Consider the following 23543-nt stretch of genomic DNA (forward strand, 5'->3'; position numbering starts at 1 on the left):
TATACGATTAAAAATCGATTTTATTAATAAAATAAAATTTTACTATATTATCTTTATTTTCTCACATATTTATAACACAAATTACCAAAAGTAATTAACCTTGATATTTTTGTATTATCCTAACTCATTTTCGTTTAAATTAAATGAAAAAACTCTATAACATATTTTATAAAACACGTTCAAACGGAAAGCGTTGAAGTCAACAGCTGACTGCTGTCACTGTCAAGTGTCAAGTATATGTCTATTTCTAGGTTATTTTTAAAGAAGAAGAAGAATATTGTTAAAACTTTGTAAAAATCTTTAAGTTTTTTCGTTAGAACTTACAAGTATTAAGCATGTATTAAGTTATTTATAACTTTACCGAAAGCTGTGTAGTGTGTAATAATGTTTTGTGTTTCTTTATTTACATACTTTTTAAATGGTCCAAAGGGATATTATTTGTTAACCCTATTGTTTGTTTCAGGCCAACATACGTGGTTTGTCCAACAGTGACTACTAATAACACACATTCTTGCTTTCTTGAAGATAAATTCGGATTCAATTAAAGAACTGTACCTGCCTTACCAAGGCCGTCGATGTAGAAGAATAGTTGCGCGCTCAAGCGTCAGTTTGACAAGTAAAGTTGAGTGCAAGATTTGGTTTATTAATACGTTGCCCACTCGCTTGATCAAAGGCACTTACAAGCTGTACTCAAGTGAGGTTTATTAATAAGGATAGCAGCTTGAAACACGTTTTAAGCGAGCTCTTAGTGGTAAGAGCCAACTATTTATACGGGCCTTACTATGCAAACATATTCGAGGTTCTAATAAATGCATTCCGTAGATACCATGGCAACTTTAGAGTCGACTGATTTGTTAGCAAATAATACCATTAAAATTCACTAAAGTTTTATAGCGGTTTATTATAAAGGACCTAATAAAGGATGAATATGGAACATAAATTAGTATTTCAGCGCCGCAATAAAAGCCGGTCCAGCGGCGACGTTGCTGGTCAAGTGCACGCCGGCCTTTATAGCATGGGTTCTTGTTAATATAATTTAAAATATTATAATTATGCTTTAATGTTGATACTATTAAAGATCTTACAAAAAAGTATTTTCTTTGTTTTTCTTTTTCTAGTATTATACGTTGTCGCTTTACAGTCAATGATAAAATATTGTATAACAGCTCTGAAGTATTTCTTCTTAAATATTATGATTCTTTATTTTACTGTTAAGTTAGTACGAAACTACATAATATAAGCTACCCAAAAATATTTGATGTCACCTAATCTTAGTACCATCACTACTATCACACCATGTAGTAAAGTTATTAAATTATGTTTTACAAATTCGAATTTTAACGTCCGTTGAAATCTTTTTAAATAATTTTTTGTAACTTTTCAAACAACAAGCTTATAAGACTTTGGAAATTCATGGCTCATTTTACCAAAATTTGAGGAACTCTAAAACATTGACACGCCAATTATCTCCTATGGTCGTCATAAAACCATCAGAGCTGTAAATATCGCCGATTGCCGCCATACAGCCTGACCTTTAATTAGTTACCGTTAATTCTTCCATCATCATCACCATCCAAAACTGAACCGGTTTTTCCTCTGTCTTAAAGAAGATAAAGTACTTTCATTTTATTATTATTAGAATAACTATTGTTAGATCATAATATCTAGAGCGCCTAGAATCTAGATGCTTCAGAATCTGGTACCTACCTACTATTATTTTAAAATATGGGTCTGTCTGATCTGTCTCTCACCTCTTCACGATTTACGCCAAAGAGCCTATTTTGCAGAAGTGTGGTATGAAGATACTTTGATTCCCGGGAAATTACATAGGATACTTTTTATCCCGAAAAAAATGTAGGTACGGGTCTCACGCGACAAACAAACTTTGGCGCATCTAGAACTTATTAATAACCCGTTAACTAGGTACTTCTCAAAAGTCAAAACTAATCTAAATGCTACACATCAAACCATAAACAATCATAAAGCGTGTTTAATTTTTGTTATTATTTTTTGACAAAAAACGGATGATACAAAAAACGTGTCCAACAGGTAGATGGTAGATATGTCCGTTTTTTGTTCGGTGTCAGAAACGTCAATTTCTCAAGATACGATCGGTGTGTTCGCGGCCTTACGAACTGTCCACAATTTGTTACTGATAAGTGATGACTTTTGATAAAGTCAATAAAGAAGTGTTTTTAACCTGTAACGTGGCAAAAATGAACTAAAGAAGATAGAGATACTAAATCTAATAATATAGTAGTAATATAGTGCAGTAATTTAGTCTTAACACTCTTAACAAACGAAGCGGTAAAAACGGCTAACTACTTTTCCTGCGATCGCGGATTCTTGGAAATCTATTGTTCTCAGAGTTGAAGCGTTAATAAGGATCTAATATTTAGTCATTACGAAATGTAAAAAAAAAAAAAAAATTTAAGTTGATAATGAAAATAGAGCACCAGAGCTAAATTACTTGTTTGCTCTATGACACAAACAGGCAATATGCACGTATTTCAGAAATAAAGAAGAAAAAATAAACTTGAGTTTATTTTTTCTTCTTTATTTCTATTATAAATACCCTGTATAAAAGTAATGAAAAAGTGTGGAAATATAAATTAGCCACAGCTAATTTATTGCTTATTCTTTGATGAAATAATATAACAAAAAAAATAGAACCCATTATCATTTATCTACGATGCTACCAAATTACTTAGATTAAAAATTTAGATTAGAGGAATCTTTTAACATACAAACGGCATTCAGACAAACAGTTTCTTAACAATTATACGCACAAGCGCGAATAAATTTTATATGTATGTGAATATTATGTTAATAAACATTCCTGTTAAAGGTCCGTTCATACTGACCGATATAGAACTTTTTGTTCACTTGCCATTGTCTCAACAAGTAATATCCATACTATTATTTAGGTATAATGCGAAAGTGAATCTGTGTGTCCGTTAGCTCTTCACGCCGAAACCCCTAAACTGATTTTACTGAAATTCGGTATGGAGATAGGTACTTTGAGTCCCGGTAAAGGACATACTCGTAGGATACTTTTTATGCTGGAAAAATGTACGGTTCCCACGCTATAAACGAGTTTTGGCGCAACGGTGATCTAGTCTTCTCTATTTGTTTATTTATTTCCTAATCGTATCTTGTCAATTACGCGGCGTCACGTTACTTTGCACGCACGAAACACACAACATATTTTCTCTTTTCGTGTTTTATAGACCAAATTAACTGCCTCATTTCGTAAAAGGGAATATTACGCAATAGCACAGAGGGCGCTACTAGCGCATACAGTAAATAATTCGATTAAAATCCGACATATGCTGCACACGTCATATCAGAATATGAAACGTTGTCAAACGTTGAACGAAACTTATTTTTTACTGTCTGTGCTGTTGCTGCATCTAGCGCGAGCGTGATAACATTGCAGTATTTTTTTTTCTATTAGAGCTATGTGCATTTAGCTGATTTTTTCGTCACATCTCTCTACGTCGTTTTTTAAGACCTGGATTACATCTACCGAGTACCTACAGTGCAAACAGACAATTTGATTGGCCGATATTTTTGAGACCACTGTCTGGCCACACTACTCGGTAGGTGTAACAGGGCTCTAGTCTCTCACGTCGCTAAGTCTCTACGCAGCCTTATGCTAATAGCAGATATTCGTGATAATAAATACGTTTGGTCCCGTCAGCTGTTATCGGAATGCCGCACGTTATTTCAATTACCCCTCGTCAAAGACAAAAGACCTGACACCAAAAAACGCGCCAGCCGCGAGTTCCAAGGCGATGGGAGGGTTCCGTCATTTTATATTGTTTTTAATAATTGGATAAGGATCTAAAATGATGCTTAGATTACATGACAATTCTTAAATCTAAGTCTCAAGTTTCAGCACGGACTATAGATTACCTATAACAGTTGATTCAGTCAAAAAAATAATTAAATATACCTAGTGGCTAGTTTAGCACTAAGTCGTTCTTAAGTTTAGTAAACAATCAACTTTGTTTCATTTTTAATTAAAACTAAATAACGAGTCGCTAGGTTATACGCTTTCTATACCATTGATAAGCAATTCAACCTTTTCTTTATCAGGTAGCGCTTTCTAAAAGCTCCTAACCCTCTTTGTTTTGAACCGCTAAAAAGAGATCACCTCGAGAACCCTAGTAACGGGTGCCTTTAGTAAAAAAAAGGTTATCTCCAGATCTGTGGTAAACCCGTCCATGTGTAACATGTAGCTATGATCGGTAGCTTTTTTTAATCGGACCATCCAGGACGATTTTTTGTAGCAATATTGTTTAGATATATATTTTTTAATTAGGCTATGCTGTCCTACTGCTGGGCAAAGGCCTCCCCCAGGTTCTATATTAGTGTATATTAATAATCACTAGCTATTTGGCCGAGCTTTGCTCGGTATTCGATAAAACACGAATAAAATGACATTTTCTAAAAATGATTCCTAGCTAGATCGATTTATCGCCCCCGAAACCCCATTAAACTAAATTTCATGAAAATCGTTGGAGCCGATTCCGAGATTCTTATTATGTAGGTATATATACAGGATGTAGCAAAAATAAGTGATAATACTTTAGGGTGTGTACGTGTTCCTTGTAGAGAGTTCACTGTGAAAGTAGCAGCATTGAAAGACCAATTTTTTTTTCACTTTTGTATGGGGAAACTCGTGACGCTCGGGCCCTTGCCCATACAAAAGTGAAAAAAAATCGTCTTTCAGAGCTGCTACTTTCACAGTGAACTCTCTACAAGGAACACGTACACACTCTAAAGTATTATCACTTATTTTTGTTACACACTGTATACAAGAATTGCTCGTTTAAATATATACGATTATTAGTCGTTTTTATACTACTTTTTTGGCAGTTTTATGATTAAAAACTAGTTTTTTGAGACATTTTTTTAGCATATTATAATGTCCTACTGCTGGGCTGTGGGCAAAGGCCTCCCCCAGGGTTTGCCATTGATTTCGCTCCGATGCCAGCCTGGCTGACGTTAAAAAAAACTACATGCATGTTGTTCAGCAGCATCGAGTTTTAGCTGCAGATTATTTCGATTTTTCTAGAATTGTTTAGAAATTGGCTTACGCGTTCGGCGTACGGATGATAACGACATGTCAAGTGCCAATTAAGAGCCCCTCAGGCTTCACTCATCAATAAAAATAGTTCAGGAATCCCTTCGCCCTGCGCCCTCGGCCTCTCGTGCAGGCTTCAGTAGCCGCAGCCCTCGACTTCCTTACCTAATGACTTAATATGTATTGATTTTACAGGTAATCAACATCGCCAGGATAAAGGTACGAGCAATTTGAGTGTCTAGTTCTTAGAAATCGATGTAAATATTGTTGTAGTTAGCCCAATTATTTTTTTCGTGTCGCTAAAGTAAAAACAGCTAAGCGTACTTTTCTCTTTTTACCCTGGAAAAAAAGTAAAACCAGCAAGCATTACATGTAGTATGTAGTCAAAATAGGTATTATTATTTATTTAAACTTATAAAGATAATTTTACTAACATAATTTATAAGCCTTTAATAACAAATGAGTCTATGTAACTTGATTTAATAAATTATTTCAATTACAATTTATTGTGACTTCTGGACCTCAATTTTTTTAACGAAGAAGGAATCGCGTTAATTATAAATATACGTTATATTAATATGGGAGGGACAAAGATTCCAAACATGAACTTTAATGTACTTAAGTTAGGAGTCAACGTTTGATTTCTCACGACGTAAAAACCTCTTTGGCGCTGCGTAGGCGAATACCAAAACAAAATAAAAATTAGCATTAATACGTAATTAATCGTGGTCTTCATGATAATATGAGTTTTATGATGTGGAGCCACTTCGATTCCCGGCCAACGCACCTGCCTACCAAGTACCACCTACCAGTCCCAGCGCAGCGATGTTGAATACATAGATTCAGCATCTCAGCCCACTATGCAATATTATTATTCTTCAAGAGATAATAGAGTCTAAACTTTAGACTCTAAAGTTTGTAGGTATGCCAATGATTGTTACTTCTGCACTCAAAAACTACTAAAATTTAGACAAAATTTTGCATGAAAATAGAGCAAAACTGTTATTGAAATAGTGTTTAGGCATTTATATACATACTTTATATTTTAATTTACTGTACACAAATAATAATCCCACCAAAACATTTCTTGTAAAATGTTGCCGAGACGATCACATAAGGTTTACCCTGTGAAAAAGATATGAGCCAAGCTTCTCAATCTACATGGCCTAACTCTACTGACCCTAACTTAAACAAATTCTACATACTAGCAAATATGTATGGCATCGCCGTTTCGCTTCCGTTGCGGAAGTGATGTCGGATGCGAATATTTAATTTCTGATCTGAAGTTAGTAACGAAACAGCCGAACCATACATATTTACTAGGGGATGATCCCCATTTAAGGGGATGGGGGCGAAAGTTATAAGTTTATGAATTTTTTTGTTGGTTGTATACTAAACTTAGATTACATACCAAATTTCAGCTTTCTAGCACTTCAGGAAGTAGCCAAACATTTTGATGATCATCAGTGTGTCAGAGATGAAATATATAAGATATAATATAAGAGCTATTCAATTGAGACTTTGTATTTTTTTTAAATTAAATAAGGGGGCAAACGAGCAAACGGGTCACCTGATGGAAAGCAACTTCCGTCACCCATGGACACTCGCAGCATCAGAAGAGCTGCAGGTGCGTTGCCGGCCTTTTAAGAGGAAATAGGGGAGGGTAGGGAAGGTAATAGGGTAGGGGATTGGGCCTCCGGTAAACTCACTCACTCGGCGAAACACAGCGCAAGCGCTGTTTCACGTCGGTTTTCTGTGAGAACGTGGTATTTCTCCGGTCGAGCCGGCCCATTCGTTCCGAAGCAACGCTCTCCCACGTATAGATTATATATATTAATATTTTTAATTAGACTGCAATTGACATCATATCCTGAGAATATGAACTATATTATATCTGGTACATCGGATACCAACTCTATGAAGGTTAAAAAAACGACGAAACACTTCGAGAAAAGGTAGGCATGCGCTTCGTTTGGCTCGTCTCGGCGGGTGCACTGCCGTGCACCCAGATTTTCTTTAGACATGACTAAACGACAAAACACAAACACATCGAGATAAGCTTATATTCTACATCGAAGCCTCACCGTATAAAGTGATATTTGTTTGTAAGGTTTTAATTCATAATAATAAACTGAAGTAATTAAATACACGTTTTAAGATACCGGTTAGGCTCTGACCTGGGGTTTAAATAATTAGGGAGTCATTTCACACATTAAGAGCACATAGAACTCGTTCCTAATTTCACTAAATTTATTTATTTATGTCGGAAATGAATTATGTATAAGAGCTACTGACTAACGGTTTGGTTCGCGGTCGCGGGTTCGATCCTATAATATCACGTTACTGGTACTTTATATGTTAATATTAGATATAAATATGCCACCGTTTTGCTAAAAGCTTCGATCACGATTTATTGGGTATTAAGTACTTTTGTCTTATCAGCATAATATTATACATTAAATTGTCTCAGTAGCTTTTTAGTAAAAAATAGTGTAAATTATACGATAATTGAAGTGATATATATGAATAAGCTAAGTGTCGAAATACATAAAAATTAATAACAATTAAAGCAACACGGCTCGTACAACAAACTGTTGACAAAAAACGTAGAAAAAGAAAGCATAAAAAAGTTAATACGATTACCCATAAAATGGTTTCTAATCAATGATCAAGATAGCGCATCGACAAAACGGTGAAAAGCAAATAAGTATAATTATTATCATTCACAAAAGACTCCCGGGGCCGATGACAGGGGCTCAGGGGCCCGACGACACAGGGTACACTTGGGCCGCAGTGGGGCCCTTTTAATTACAATATAAACCACATTTTTTTGCCCACAAAAACATCGGCTACCTTCGATTTTTTTGTTGTAAACATTTCTTTGTTGGTTATGCGCGAGCTTCGTTACATGATATATTAGGAATAGATAAATCAACACAAACTTTTTTCTGATGGCATAATTGTAGGTTTTGTTTTTCTCCAAATTTAATTATTAAGTTTGCAAAATTTGATCACCAATCACTGAGCTGTCAGCTCATAATAGGTTACAAAATGTATTTATTATCGGACGACAGAAAAAGAAAACACTGTGTAAACGTAGGTGTAAACTTAACTATTGTAAATTATGTAAATATTTTCAGTTTTGAAATAATTATTCAAGATTAAGTTAAAATTAATAATTTGCTAACCCACTTGCATTATTTTTTAAGTTATTATCCTCGAATAGATATCTACTTATGCAGTTAAAGCAAGTTTTTAGGTTTATTACACACATAAAATATAATCGCTTTTCAGAAGTATTAAAAACAGTTTACAACTCTTATAAAAGTCGAAATATCCTGTACGGTGACGCAAAAACAATTTAAGTAACAAATAAAACTTGAACTAAAGTATTTTATTTGACTGTAACTAAAAACATCGTAAATTTTCTTTGAACTGTTTTCCCGCGGACGTTCGCTCTGCGCGGAATCGCAATGACATCCTATTCGGCGTTGTGAGATTTGAGAAGCAAAGTGACTTAAGTAATTTTTTTTATTTTTTCTTTGCAAGTCAGAAAAACTAGTCTAGTGTTGGTATTAAAAGGCAGTACAAGAAATTAGAATTACATATGTATAATTCTCAGTTCGGATATAGATAATTTTTTTGTCGTTTCCACATATTTTACTTTATACAGTAAAATATGTGGAAACGACACATTCGGATTAAATATTCAAATTTGGCGTTAAAATATACACAGGATGTCATCCTTATCTAAATCGTTTCTACTTTTTTCTACCGATATTGAAAATTAATTAAAAATAATATATACCTTTTTAATATTCGAATTATTTACTAATTAATATTCACACATCTTGATAAAATTTTAAATTTCCATTTTTTTTAACAAGGTTACTTTTTCACTATCTAATTGGTTCACAAATGTAACTAGATGACATTAGGATTTTTTTAAAGTTGATTTTAAATCCTACTTCTTAACAGAATTTCGTTCAAGCAATAATGACATCGAATATGACAGACGAATCATAAAAATTATAGAGAGTAGTCTGTAGTACCTTACCGAACAATTTTATTGGCCTACGCAACTCTTAAAATAGGCACAGCTACAAAAAATGTTTAAAAAATGAATAATTATTGTCTTATAAAAATAATCATAGTCTAGCTAGTCCAGAAAATCTGACTTTATAGACTACTTTTGTAGACTTCAAAGTCAGGTTTTCTAGGCTTAACTAATACGTATTCTCACTAATGATTAAAATATTTTTAGAGTTTTAACTAAGACTAGGCTAATGCTAAGTACTCACATACGGTTTTGGTAGATCTTTTTACTCCAAATCGAGTAATAATTATTGAAGATAAAGGGGGTGTGAAATACCCGCGAACCGCTTCGAGAAAAGTATGGTACGGCCGTGCCTTTGCTAAAAAGCTTGGCTGGGGCACTGCCGTGCCCCCAGAGTGTGTGGACCGCAAAACTCACAGCTCGAAGGCTCGCATCGATGGAATTAAATATACCGATTTAGAGTAAAACTATCGAGCAATGCTGAATGTGTGGACGAAAAAAAAATCCTGAGCCGCGGGTTTTGCTCGTCGATAATGCTCGATCGAGCAAAACCGTATGTGAGTACTTAGCATAAAAGTTACTTAACCTACTCTATAGAAATATGGTACTCACGAATCCGTGTTTATCGCTGATGTTGTTGGTCAGCTTGAGTTTGTGGAAGGAGACCACCTTCTGCATCCACTGTTCCCCCGTGGAGGGGGAGTCCGGGTGGATGTACATCCTCTTGGGCATCTCAGGGTCCGCCTTCCCCGCAACCATCCATCGGCTCCGGAAACAAAAGGTTACAACTGAAAAAATGCACAAAAAATCCAAACAAAAAACAAAAAATCTATTTTTGGGATTTTTTTATCAATTTATTTAAATATTAACTATGTTCATTATTAAAGACGTGAGTGGAAGAACCAGACAAGTAACATTTTATAACATAAGAATAATTAATTAGGTACTCATTTTTTCCTTATAATGTAACACATTTTTTATTTCAAATAATTTTCCCGTATCTAAAGCCTCTACTTATGGAAAAAATGGCCTCTTAAATTACCTGCTTCTTCCACTCATGTCTTCAATTATTAATATTTCTAAATTATGGATATGGATGCATGTCCTGATCAGTCTAACATCTCGCTGTTTACGTAATGCTCGGTAATTAAGATAATTGTATTAAAATATTCAATGTTACATTACTCCGAGCGTCTCGACTCTCGACATCTGCTCAAGAGAGACAAATCGTCCGTCCGTCGTCGTTAAGGACCCGACGCGTCTCATCAATAGTCAAAACAAACCGAGCAGCTAATGAAGTTACAAATTAATTAATAATTAAAAGTCGAAATCGAATCGTTACAGACAGGTGAATGCATAAATACCTCACAATAAACATTAATCGACCATACTAGCGTTAAAATATTTAATCGATTGAGTAATACCATGCCCCGGTCATGCACCGTTAATGCTACGTTAGTGCGAACATGCCACAAGCGGTGAACACCGAACGAGATCTGCGTACGGCTGAGGATGAAAGCAAAAACAGTTTTGGGACTCGCACGTGATTTGGAATTAGATGCTGAGGTGAACGTTCCCACAGATCCGGCTGACTTTGGAACAGACGCAAACGCAGACCCCTATCGTATTCACAGTAACGCATGCTTCTTGCCTCATCGTTCGGATCTAAGCGAATTACGTTAAAATAAGTCCAGAGCGACTCTTATTTTAATTTAATCCTCCGACACATCCGGGTACCTGTTGTGAAATTTGTATCTGCTCTCGTCGGCAGCTACGATGTCCATTAGCAAAATGTACTTTGCTTTTTTATCAAGACCAGAAACGCGAACTTTGTAGGCAGGAAACATACGTCTGCAAGCAACACGAGAGAAAAACATGGGTCTCGTTCTTTGCGAAAGGATCCGACGTCGCGTCGATCTTGAGATATGCCGCTGGACTAGCCTCGCTATTTGCGTCCTCGAGCCGTCCCCTTAGCTTGTGATCTCCCGGTCTAATTGCTGACGTTATTATTAACGTATTTGGTTATCCACGACCGGCCGGCCAGGCCGATACGAACAATGCCCCAGTTCTTGCTGTACTCGGTCTCGGCACACTCGCGCCGGCGCCGGCGGGGGGTCTAATTAACGTAGACTCGACGAGGTGTTGCGGAGTATTCGCGTCCAGCAAAAAGGTCGCGTTTCCGCCGTGGATCGCGGGATCGCGAGGAACGCAGGCGCGTGACCGAAATCAAAAAAATACGCGACGATTCCGGCAATACCGGCGAATTCCCAAACGACCCATAAATTAAAAATCGATTCGAGCGGTAATTGTCTTTTTATCGATTGTAAATAATAATTAATTATTTTATTGACGACGTTAGACGGCGGCGCCTTTGTCGGCGGGCGGATCGGCTAACGAGTGAGTCGCAGTCAAATTTTCGAGCAGAATGCTGAGTTGTATTAATTAACGGATATTAAATCGAAGTTTATCGGTCGAATCTCGTTGCCGAACGCGTCGATATTCGGTTACGAAGGCGGCCGCTCCAAAGCGTTTCCAATCTTATCGGCCGTTGTCATCGCAAATTAAACAATGTACACGATCAAATACGACGATAATCGACCTCGAATCGAATAGATTCGTATTCGAACACGGCTCGGGTCGATTTCGTTCCATCTGGAAGAAATACCTACCGTGTATTTACGGCGAATCTACCGCGTAATTTAACTAAACTGGCCGGTATCTCTCACTTCTCGCGACGGTTTTTATCCCGATGCTGCGACTTTCGGAGCAAAGAATGTTATTACACGACCGATGCGCGTTGAATCCTTAATTGTCGAACGATTCCAGCGGATCGTGTCGTTGCCTTCCAATTGAGCGTGGTCGGTGAATGATGACAATTAAAAGCGAATAAAATTTGGTGAGAACTAGTGCGCTGCGTGGGTGACATCACAAGCTAAATGGCATACGTGTAGAGGTTGTCCAAACGGCTGTAACTCCAATCGACCGAGTCGGTGACACGGGACGGGCTTCAAAAGTAGTGCAAAATACCATGGACCAGTATAAAGCGTTTGCAATACTCTCGAGCCAGAACACAAACGCATAGCATAGTGGTGATTAGTGGCAACGATCCCCCGAAGATGATCTACCTGTTGTGGAACTTATATCTGTAGTCGTCGGCCGCGACGATGTCCAATAGGAGGATGTATTTCGCTTTCGCGTCCAGTCCGGACACGCGAAACTTCATTTGTGGAAACATTTGTCTGCAAAAATTACCTTTTATCTTCACTTGTCCCTTCTACATGGCCGATTACGGTACACAATTAAATGCAAATTCGATTAAGACGATGCAGTAATGCCTTATTCATCTTTAAAATTTCCAGACTCAGGCGTACAGTGATCGGGCTAGTTTTTTGTCGTAATTAAAAAAATGAAGCGATTATAGCAGGATCGTTGAGGCCTGGAGGCTTCGATAGTATCTGGTACGGCCAGTGTGAACTGTTTACCGCTCATTAGGCCTCTGATTTACTGCGTCTACGTGACGGGCGATTTGCCGACATCGTGATGGATGTTGTGCCGTGTGTGAACACTAGGAGAATACCTAATCGAAAGCCTTTTTAAAATCCTAATCCGGATGTCCAAGTTCATTGTCACTGTCAATGTTTTGCTGTGATCCTGAGATGATCTGAGATAGGTCTTAGATAAGGTTGATCTACGTTTGTACTATAAAATTAGCTTGACAAAGTTGTTATGACCGCACAACTGAACTTTCGAAAATTATAAAATCAGCATCAGAAGTGGGATCACTTACGGCCGTTCCCAATATTCAATCTATCTCTGGTTTGACATACAACCGATCGCAGCTAACATTGAATTGACATACAATATATTATGTCTCTAATGTATAATGTGTGCTATTCCTATCTCTAGTAGGGCAAAACCAGAGATAGATCAAATATTGTGAACGGCCGTTAGGAACTTATCGTTTCGATCTCTACCGAAAGATCGTTTAATGGTTTTCTATTAATTACCGAATTATGGGTGTAGTCAGTTCTGTCAAATACGATTTGAGATGGGGAAATAAATTAAAGAGCGATGTAGACGTAAGTTGGCAACACGTATAATTATGTCATTCGTCTTGTAGATACGCACCGGTTTCTAAAGCGTCCACATTTTTTAAACCGTTCAGGGGCTCATTTAAAATTTGTACACTTTATCATGTACACACGGAAACTAATACGCTAACGACATTTTTATTCTAATATGTTTTTGTTAATAGGCACATTAGTGATGCAGTAGTTGATTCATTTGACGTATTTTGAGATATTCAGTGTCTGAACCGCTAATGGTAAAATGGCTTATTAAGATTAAGGCCTAGCTCCATAAATTTACTTGTCACCTGTAATTATTTCGTCACACTATGTTAACACACTCATTAGATGAAAAACGTACGGTACCTAATTAGTAGTCCTACTAATAAATCAGTTGAACTTCTAATGGCTCCTATCTAAAAGAATTGATAAAATATAAATGGCTTTTAAATACGTTTCATTTAAGACATATGTGAGTCTTTCGCCTATTCCGATCTCTTCATCTTTTTATCCACATCGAGATTTAATATTTTTTTCCGTCGTTCCAAGGTTCGAAAACAGTGGTTTAATTACAAAATACTCGATCCAATAAAATGTACCAATTGTTACTTATTATCGAGCTGGCAAAAAACCTGATTAACGACAAGTATGTATCGTGTACGTTATACGGTTAGCAAAAAAAATGTGTCGCTAGTTTAAGGTGAGCCACATCAGGAAAATAAATTTAGTGGTAAAAATTACTTTAGGGATTTTTATTTATAAAGTTTTTTTTTTAAATTTAGTTATTATTATCTAGAAAAGAGTTTAAAATACAGGGGTTGAATTATTTCTTCACATAAAAACGTGTTATGAGTTATGACTTATGAGTGTGTGTCTATTATGATGTCTAAGGGTGGGTTGCACCAGAGGCGTGGTTATAGCTGTTACAGTCAAAGTTATGGTTAAAGTTAAAGCTAACTTAACTTTGAGCACAGAATTTGACAGATGTCTGTAGCTGGTCCGACAAGGCTTTAAATGAACATGGGCGGGGGCGCTGCTGGTGAAGGAGAACTGTCAAAAATGGCGTTTTTGTATGATGACAGCTTTAGTTCCTTTATTCGCCACGTTCATTTAAAGCCTTGTCGAGCTCTATGGTTATGACTTATGGTTAAATATGGCGTCCATTTTTGACTTTAACCAAAGATTTGACATTTTGCATTGTAGTTATAGTTAAAGTTACAGTTATAGTTAAAGTAACCCACCCTTAGTAGTCAAAAGGTTGAACCGATATTTTTTCAATTCCTTTTGAAAGTTTACGTAACGTATCTTTGTTATATTTTATCAACAAAACCTCTCATAGCATATAAAGAGCTTTTTAAATTTAAAACCTTATTTCCATCGTTGGAAATAACAGTCTAAAATGTTTTAAAAGGTATCATCGTTAGTAATTAGGTACCAGTTAATACTTAATACAACCCCTTCTAAGCATACCACAGTTATAAGTACCAGGAAAATGAGAAAGGTGGTTTTTTTGCCATCCGTACATTCCCGCCAACGAATCTCACATCCTGTGACACATGTTCTTGTGCCTCCAGAAATGGCGACGGCACGGTGTAAGAATTTTAACGTGTAATTAAAATCTTTATTGTACCGATAATACCTATTTAGTAGACGAGTTCTAGTAATTCTGATAGTTATTAGAAACAGATTATAATTATACCATAATTAAACTTTGAAGTTATATTTCGTGGACTATAAAAACGTAGAGATTAATTTTGGCTATCAGGCAGAGCCCGGGAGTAGGTTTTGTGTCTTACTTTGGCGATCTGCTCCCCCTCGCGATCGGTCTTACGAATTTTCGATCAGGTCACTAGCTTACCTTAAGTTTAGCATTTTTTACCCATACCAAGAAAACGCATAACGCCGTAAAGAATTTTTTCTTTCAAAAAGCGCACCCAAAAGAGCGGAGGCCCGAGTTCTACCGAATTTTAAACTTCGAAGTTTGTGGCCGGTTTCACCGAGTTTTCGTTTGTTCGGTCGTCAAGTTTTGATTGATCGTCAATTTGTGCATGTCGGATGTGCGTGACCGCATGCCGGAATACACCAGTGACGTCACAGTAGCCTTCGCGGGAGCTGAAACCGCATAGTGTCGGTAATCTAATACAATAAACACACACACCAGCGCTCGCGGACCCCCGATAACCACGAATCTGAGCTTTACCCACCGGTAATAAGAACGTCGAGGGAACCACGACAGGTCTTGCACTGGTCTATAGTGTCAAGTTGGTTTATGATCTGATTTCTTAATAATTTATTATGTCGTTTTTGCTCTACGACATATAGTTTTTGCAATAGTGACACGTGTTCGAATTGCTTTTAAATGGCTTTAAGTAGAGTATTTTTTGTTCAAAATAGGAGCTAGCGCAACAAATTATGCACGCAAACCCGCCGCATAGGGTCTAGCATTAGCGGAGGATGGAAAATTACCTGAACATCTATTGACCTAGGTATGAAAATTAAGCAGGCGACTCTACACGCGAAATTGGTCTCTACCGCATCGGAACAGGGGTTAATTCAGCTTCCCGTCAATCACAATGGCGCTCTAAGTGTCATGAGGATGAAAAGGTGTTGCCAGCTGAGATTGTCACTTATCCACGCTTTTACTCTGTTACAGCATTTTTAAAATCCGCCGCAGTTTTCTTTAAAGGCTTTAGATTTTGTACGTTTATTGGTAATTTCCACCGAAAAAATTTACCAATGCATTTACATTATTGTAGTGGTGTAATAAAAAAAAAGTATTTTTCATTGTTCTTAGCTTTTTTTTAAATCAAATATTGATTCAGATGGTCGATGTTAAGGTAAGCAATATAAGTATGTTAATTAAATAGAGGGTAGGGTGTGATGTGTCCGCCTCACTGCGCCGCCGTGAATGCTCTATTCACACACCACATTCTATGGCAGCGCTAAACCTACCTACTTCAAATCTTCCCTTATTTGCCGCTATTTTTTGAATTTCGAATTCTTTTTTTTTATTCGAATGTTGCTTTTGTGGGCTTGGGTGAATACGATACGTATTTTTTCAGTAAAATGTAAATACAATTGAGTGTAATATTTGATACGCTCTTCATGTTTCAATGTCGAAAAATTTACAAAATTTATAGTGTAAATGCGAGATAGAGTCTTTTTTTAAATTACCTAATTAAAAAAAAACAATCCACATCATCTTAAATCAAGCATTTAAAACAAAGACATATTTTTTCAATACATATATTATATGGTATTGAAAAAATATGTCTTTGTTTTAAAGCTATGTCGAAGTAAGTCTAGAACTCTACTTACTTAGTTGTATAGGTACCTATTCAGTTTATATTTTTGAATTTGGAACTTCATAAACCTTAGCTTCAAACTGATGAATTCAAAATTATTCTAAAATTTATCTAGCATGTCAGCATAAAATTCAGCCAATGAAGAGCGAGGATTTTCCCGTTCTATCTGATTTAAATGACACCATGTAGGAAACCAGAACGAATCACCACGCGTGCACGGTGCAGGACAATGCAGACGAAACGCGCCGTACATGCCCTACTAAACGAACATTATCCTAATTAGCAGCCCCGCTCACTCCTAAAAGACGTAATTACAGACCCCAACAAATTAATTTGAGTCCTACCACCCCATGATACGGTTTAAACTCGAGCGGTCGATTTATTTAAATTACTAAAGAATTTTATTGCGCTCCGCCGCCGCCGAATCGTTATTTGTACTGTCAATGATCAATCAGTAATTCTTTTATTAAAAAAAAAGAAAGAGGAGGAGGGGAGGGGAGCGCATCTGCTCACACGTTGACGCATTCTTGCGGCTTCGCATACTATGGCCCGGTTCACCCATTGTATTTAATCCAGGAATTTTTAGGGAACTCGCAATTTAGTTAATTAAAAAATGTCATGAAGAATATTATTCAATTTGTAAATTTTTAAAAGTGATTTGATTTAATAACAGCATAAAGCAAGGTAATACAACATACTCGATAAATGTAGCCTTCAAAGCTTTTCCAAAAACGACGATGTCTTCAACGGTATATTTTCTCAGTTTTTCGACAAAGTATTTAATATAAATGGCACGATGTATAATTAATATCATTGATATCATTTGAACACGTTTTAAGGTATTCTAATCATGAAAATGAAATTTGTGAAATCCGAGTTTAAACTCCGATTAAGCGTCGGTTTGTCTGGGCTTAAGCGACACAGCTCGCCTTTCATGGGAATCAGCCGACATTGCACTACAGCCTACTCTTCCCCACGTATACTATACTGTATAGCACACGCATAGTACACGTATAGTATCGTATCTGCAACTTATGAGTATTGATCCTGCCTGCCGCCGCGAATTATAGACAAGCTTAAATTATTATCAATACTACGCAAATATTACGTACAATTGAAACATGGAAATATTTTTATCCCTTTTTTGCTCGTTGCATAGCTTCATTGAAATCTTATACCTACTGCAGTCAGTTAAGTTTAAAATCGGTTCAAAATATTTTGTTAAACTAAAGAATGACAACATTTTGGGTCGATAATCTAAATCAAAAAGTAACATGTTTAAAAAACAGAAACAATCACTAACACTTGTCAGTTATACATTATGTAACTTAATAGGTACAAACAGCTTACATAACCAAGGTAATAACATAATATTATTCGTAACTCGTGTTGTTGTCAACAGTCTACTAATACTTATAGTTAAGTACATATAGTTATAATTTTATTGTTACTTACTTACTTCTAAAAAATATTATTTAATAATATTAGTTCTACTTAATATCTTTAGTATTGAAGATATTAATGTTGGTTCTTACCAAATACAAGTAAGACCAAATATTTATCTATGACAGGCAAATCACACCCTACTTTCATATCACTGATAGCTAAACTCGGGTTAACCTTTAACTTTTTCATTTTTAGATGTTTTTATTTTTTTATTTTGCTACAATAATCCCAATACTTTGGAGTACTACACATGACACAAGGGTTCGTATTGAGTACCTCTTACGATGCATTACTGAGTCAAAGGGCAAAGGTAGGTCCTTGCCCTCAGCGAGAGGGGTGAGTACTGATTATCATAAAACCAGAAATTATGAGTTTATCTCATAATATTTGAAAATAAGAGATAAAAGAAAGGAAAACAAGAATTTAGCACATTATGATCTTAAATATGCTACCTTTTTACAAAGCACTTATTCATCATCATCATTATCACTAATATTGTAACTATTTGAGTCACTACTAAGACTTAATTTTTATATGTTATGTATATGCACAAGCTGCGTAAGACTGCGTGGATTAACATTTAAGCACACGTGTTGTTTTGGGTAACGTTCCGTCACGCGTGGGGTCTAGAAGTACCCCAATATAAATATACATATAAATTCAGAATTGTTTAATCATTTTTAAAACCCGTTTTAAATTATATGAAAAGATATTATTTTATTCATGAAAAGCATTTAAGTATAAATAATAAATTAACCATTACTTAGACAGTAAGAACATTTTTATGAAGTAACCAATCTCGTGCATAGAATTCTTAGGGCACATGTTTAATGTACTAAAATTCAACAAAAATGTCTACTCTGACTAACTTAATATTTTTTATAATAAAATAAGACTTAGAAATAAGTAATCAAAATAAAAATTAGCACTAAGCATTACAGAAAAAAATTGACAATCCTTGAAAAGCACTACCCTAAACTAAAATTATTCCTTGAGTAGGCTAGGTAATTAAAAAATAATTTTACTGAATGAGACTTGTAAATAGTTAATAGCAAGGCCGACAGTAATAATTAGTCCTGGGACAATAATAGCATAGCTTCGCTTCATTTTTGGTGCACTAGTCTAGCTACCTCTAACTCTTCCAAAATGTTTCCAAAAACTTTCACAGTCATTAAATTGTATAATATGATTTGAGAAATTTGATTTTCTGTTGGTCGGCAACAAATTTTTCCATTTATGCATAGCCAATTTAGAAAACAAACAAATGAACACATAACCAAAGTGAAAAAAGTATATACCTACGTTAAATCACGGGTGGGGTCTGCACTCTGCAGGTATCCCCACATAAGCAAAAATATAACTTCTCTTAGCAGAAGAGCGACGGACTTTAACTCACTGAAAGCGTTGCATTGAGATTAGCCGAAAATGTGCGATTGTAAATTGCCAATTTAAAAAAATACTGTACCGTCAATAAACAGCGCGTGGGGTCTGCGTAGACCCCGCTCTTGACGTTAAAGGTTAATTATTTTTTATTGAAAAGAGATTTAAAATAAAATAAAAAAAATCTATTTATATATAAATATTCTATGCATATATGCACATTATTTCAGGTGTAAAAAAAACAAAAAGTTTTTATCGTGTGACGTGCGAAGCAGCCATCAGCGGCGGCACAAGTTAAAGTGTAGTAACCCGTGTTACACCACATTTATATGCAAATACTTCCATTACTCAAATTTGATTTTAAAATGTATATTTTTTCTTTTAGGTCGTCCCTAAAATAGAATACTGGATGTGGTCACGTTATGCAAAAATTAGGCATTACAATAATTATTATTATTAACCTAGTTCTAGGAAGCTTTTAGTGTGTGACTAACTTATTTCCATAATAATGTAGTCACTGATAAGAACAAATTATAATTAACAAATAAATTAATAATGATTGTTATTCATTATAGTTATTATAAGTATTATCATTCTTAGTTCTTACATTACCTTATTGAAAATGTTATAACTAGCTTCAATAATTCAAATACATGACTGCCAAAATCAAAACCCTTATTCTTACCATCGTAGGCGGGTAATTAAAAGTTATCTAATAATACGTTAGCGCGGTGCAGTAGTATCAGTAGTATCAGTAGTCGGTAGTAAGAAGTAGATGCGTCGGGCCACCCCAAGGTGGCGCCGCGGCCCGCTTATCTATATCTACACCGAAAACTGTGGAGACGCTCACAATAGATTTCTTAGAAACAAAAGATTATTTTAATATTTACAATAAGTTACAGATCTGGATTAAAGGTAAGTGGTAACCCGAGATTAAATGTAATTTTTGTTACTAATAGAAAGTCAATATAGAGTTGACATGATATCTTAACCTAGGTTTAACTTTTAAAGTACGTGGAAGTCAGCCTCATAGAATATTTTTTACATAAATAGTAATAGTCAAAACTCTATTTGAATTAAATACAGGGGTAATTTACGTTTTAACGTATAGTGAAAGAAATGTAGAGTCAAGCTGCCCAACAGCTATATTGAAGTTATTTAATTAATTTCGCCCTAAACCAAAGGCAAAAACAAATCATCTGTATTAAAAATATTCCACTTATTGAGGTGAAAAAATAAAAGTGCTCAATGGTTTTTTGCGTCGATTAGTAGGGCTACCGAGCCTCGCCGATAACAGCCGAGATGACACCACTTTTTGTTAATCGTTATTTATAGCTGTTTTATTTTCCAAATTCGAATCACAAACGCCGACTTTTGTCTTAAATCACTTCGGACTTAAACGGCCTGCGTTTTTTAATTTTCGAAATTTTTTTTTAAATGTTTAGTTGTTTTTAGTCACCGCCGTAATTGCGAAAGGTTTACAAGCTTTTGTCCGTAAACGTCGATGTAAAATTTAAGGCTTTTGTGTTATTTTTTATTGAACGTTCATTTGTGATGATAAAAAGTTTATTAAATCCATCATTTAGTGACTGTCTTTGTTTGGTGCGAATATTTAGGCCTTACCTGCGTTTTATTGATGTCATTAAAGGATTTTATTGTTCTTAGTTTCTTGTCCTTTTTTAGTTTTAGCGCATACTTTGATACGTAATAGGGAATATAATATTATTATTGTGCTTGTGACTCGAACTAAATGAAATTTACATGAAATGTTATAATATCAATGATACTTATCATAATATTATATTAATTTTTACAGACACAGATTCTTCTTCTTCATTTCTTATTTTTAGGGTTCCGTACCCAAAGGGTAAAAACGAGACACTATTACTAAGACTTTGATGTCTGTCCGTCTATCCGTCTGTCTGTCTGTCAACAGGCTGGAACTCAAGAACCGCTATAGCTAGACTTCTGAAATTTTCACGGATTGTGTATTTCTGTTGCCGTTATAACAACAAATGCTAAAAACAAAATAAAATAAATATTTAAGGGGGGCTCCCATACCTACAAGTCCTACAACAAACGTGATTTTTTTCAGCTTTTTGCTCGTAATCAATACTATCACTTAAAATACTCACAATATTCTTAATTACATTTCTATTTCAATAATTAACAATAAAATTAAAATTAAATAAATAATATTTACATACAAAAATCACAATTTTTGCCAACTTTTGCTCAATAACGGTACGGAACCCTTCGTGCGCGAGTCCGACTCGCACTTGGTCGATTTTTATTTAGTCCAGCAATCATAAATTTTAATATGTATGTTGTTTTAAGCCATACAGCATACTCTATCTAACTAAAACTGTTAGCAACGGGGTTACTAATACATTATTATTGTCTATTAAGTAAGGCAATTCAAACAGCATGGTAACCGTAAATTAGATGACAATAATATGAAATAAGACAACTGTCGTAACGTTATAAACTAAAACAATACAAAAACAATAACAGTGGTTCAAATAAAAAAAACAAAAGCCCTTCGGCCCTGTGCGGTTAGCGGTGACAGTTGGTGACAGTTTGTGAATTGTGTCATGTAACAAGTGACAATCAAACTAGACCGAGGGTTTCGTTTAACCTTAGTTTTGGATATCGAATGCTTTTTTCTTTATTCAAGCAAAATTATTAGTAAATTATATAATATTGTACTAAGTTAAGTTACTTTTTTGTCTTAATTATTGCATTAAAAAAAATAAACCAACCCTTATTCTTATATTCAATTTTAGAGAGTGTTTTGGAGTTTTTAGCTACATACATATTTTCGTCATTGTCTTTTCCGCTTCTATTGAACTATACCTCCCGTAAGCCGCATAATATAATAATTATTATTTATTATACAATTATTATGTTATCTCCCATAATATACGCTGCATGGTGCACCGCACAAAACATACACGATTCCACGACAGCGAATGAATATTTAAATCATCAAGAAAGTAAGAGTTGAAAGAATTTTTAACGACGGTTTTACTTTTTAAAACGCATTTAAATGTGTTCCTAATTTGAATTCCCGTCAATTAAGGAGGTAGAGTCTAGCGCCCGCTTTACATTCACTCACTATATTGCATCGGTGGGAAAAGGACTTTTTATTATTATTTAATGTTCACTTTTAAGCACCAAAAGCTAACTAGTACATACTATAACAGACCTGAGTTGAAGTTAACATTTCATGTAATTTCTGTCGTTCTTTGTAATACACACGTTACTTGATCCAAGGGTTAATTTAACCCAAAATGTGTGTGATTGGGCCTAATTTGTAAAGCTCTGTCTTGAAGCCAATTGTGTTTATGACAGGAAAGTTTTATTTCCCAAATCATGATCATCTATATTCTAATGCCGTACTGGAATTAAACCGAATGTGGACTGAGTTTTGTCAATTAGAAGCAATTAATTAAGTGAAAAGCGAATTAACTAAGATCGGTATACGTGACATGTCTACTTAACTCTCGAATGCCATAAACAGAACTAATTGTTTTTAGACCACAATTGTGTCGAAACAATTTAAATTCCTTTAGTATTGAGGTAAGTTAAAAGGTATTTGAACGAAGTTAACTTTATTAGTTCTTTAAAAGTTAGTTGGAGTAAGAGATTTTTTTCTGGTTAATGTATAGTTTATGTTGGTTTGCCTCAAATATTCATAAAATTTGTCTTCCAATCAACGAATTTAAAAAAAAATCAAACTTAGAACGCGACGTCGCGCGCCAAAAATAAAAAAAACATGGCGGCGTATACAAAATGCCGGGAATGTATCCACGTGGAGTGGCCCCACGAATTCAGGGCCGCGGTTCGATTTGCTTTATTTTGGATGTCTCCCATTTGTTATACACGAGCTCCCTATCTCAGCATCGCGGCCATCAGGGAATTTGAAGACGGCGCCACCGAACCGTATACAGCGTGCTCCGAAATAACTAAAATGTCCAATTGTACAAATTTGGGTGAAAGAATACACAATTTAGATAGAAACTCATTATCTCGTCACGCTTAAGTCTTTCATATCTAATAAGATTTTGATAAATTTTAGTAGGAGATACTTTGAGCCCCGGGCCGGGGCTCAAAGTATCTCCTATGTCCGGACATATTACAATACAATATACGTTAATCCTCCGTGATTAACGTATATTTTAGCGCAACGGAGC

At 35.4% G+C, this 23543-nt stretch overlaps 1 protein-coding gene across 6 annotated transcripts in view; it reads right to left on the reverse strand.

Annotated features, from left to right (window-relative positions):
- Positions 1–23543, reverse strand: part of LOC121727870 (T-box transcription factor TBX3) — a 106843-nt gene that overhangs the window by 63226 nt on the left and 20074 nt on the right. For 4 of the 6 annotated variants that reach the window (XM_042115915.1, XM_042115913.1, XM_042115912.1 and 1 more), the window contains exons 2-3: positions 10887–11000; positions 9762–9915 (exon numbers count right to left, since the gene is read on the reverse strand). In XM_042115915.1, the coding sequence (XP_041971849.1) occupies positions 9762–9915; positions 10887–11000 (268 nt within the window). Of the gene's footprint in view, positions 1–9761; positions 9916–10886; positions 11001–12274; positions 12389–23543 lie in introns of all 6 variants that reach the window. The other 2 variants (XM_042115914.1, XM_042115909.1) reach the window with 1 other exon arrangement.

The sequence above is a fragment of the Aricia agestis genome, chromosome 6, assembly GCF_905147365.1.
Source record: "Aricia agestis chromosome 6, ilAriAges1.1, whole genome shotgun sequence".
NCBI classification, from domain to species: Eukaryota; Metazoa; Arthropoda; class Insecta; order Lepidoptera; family Lycaenidae; genus Aricia; species Aricia agestis.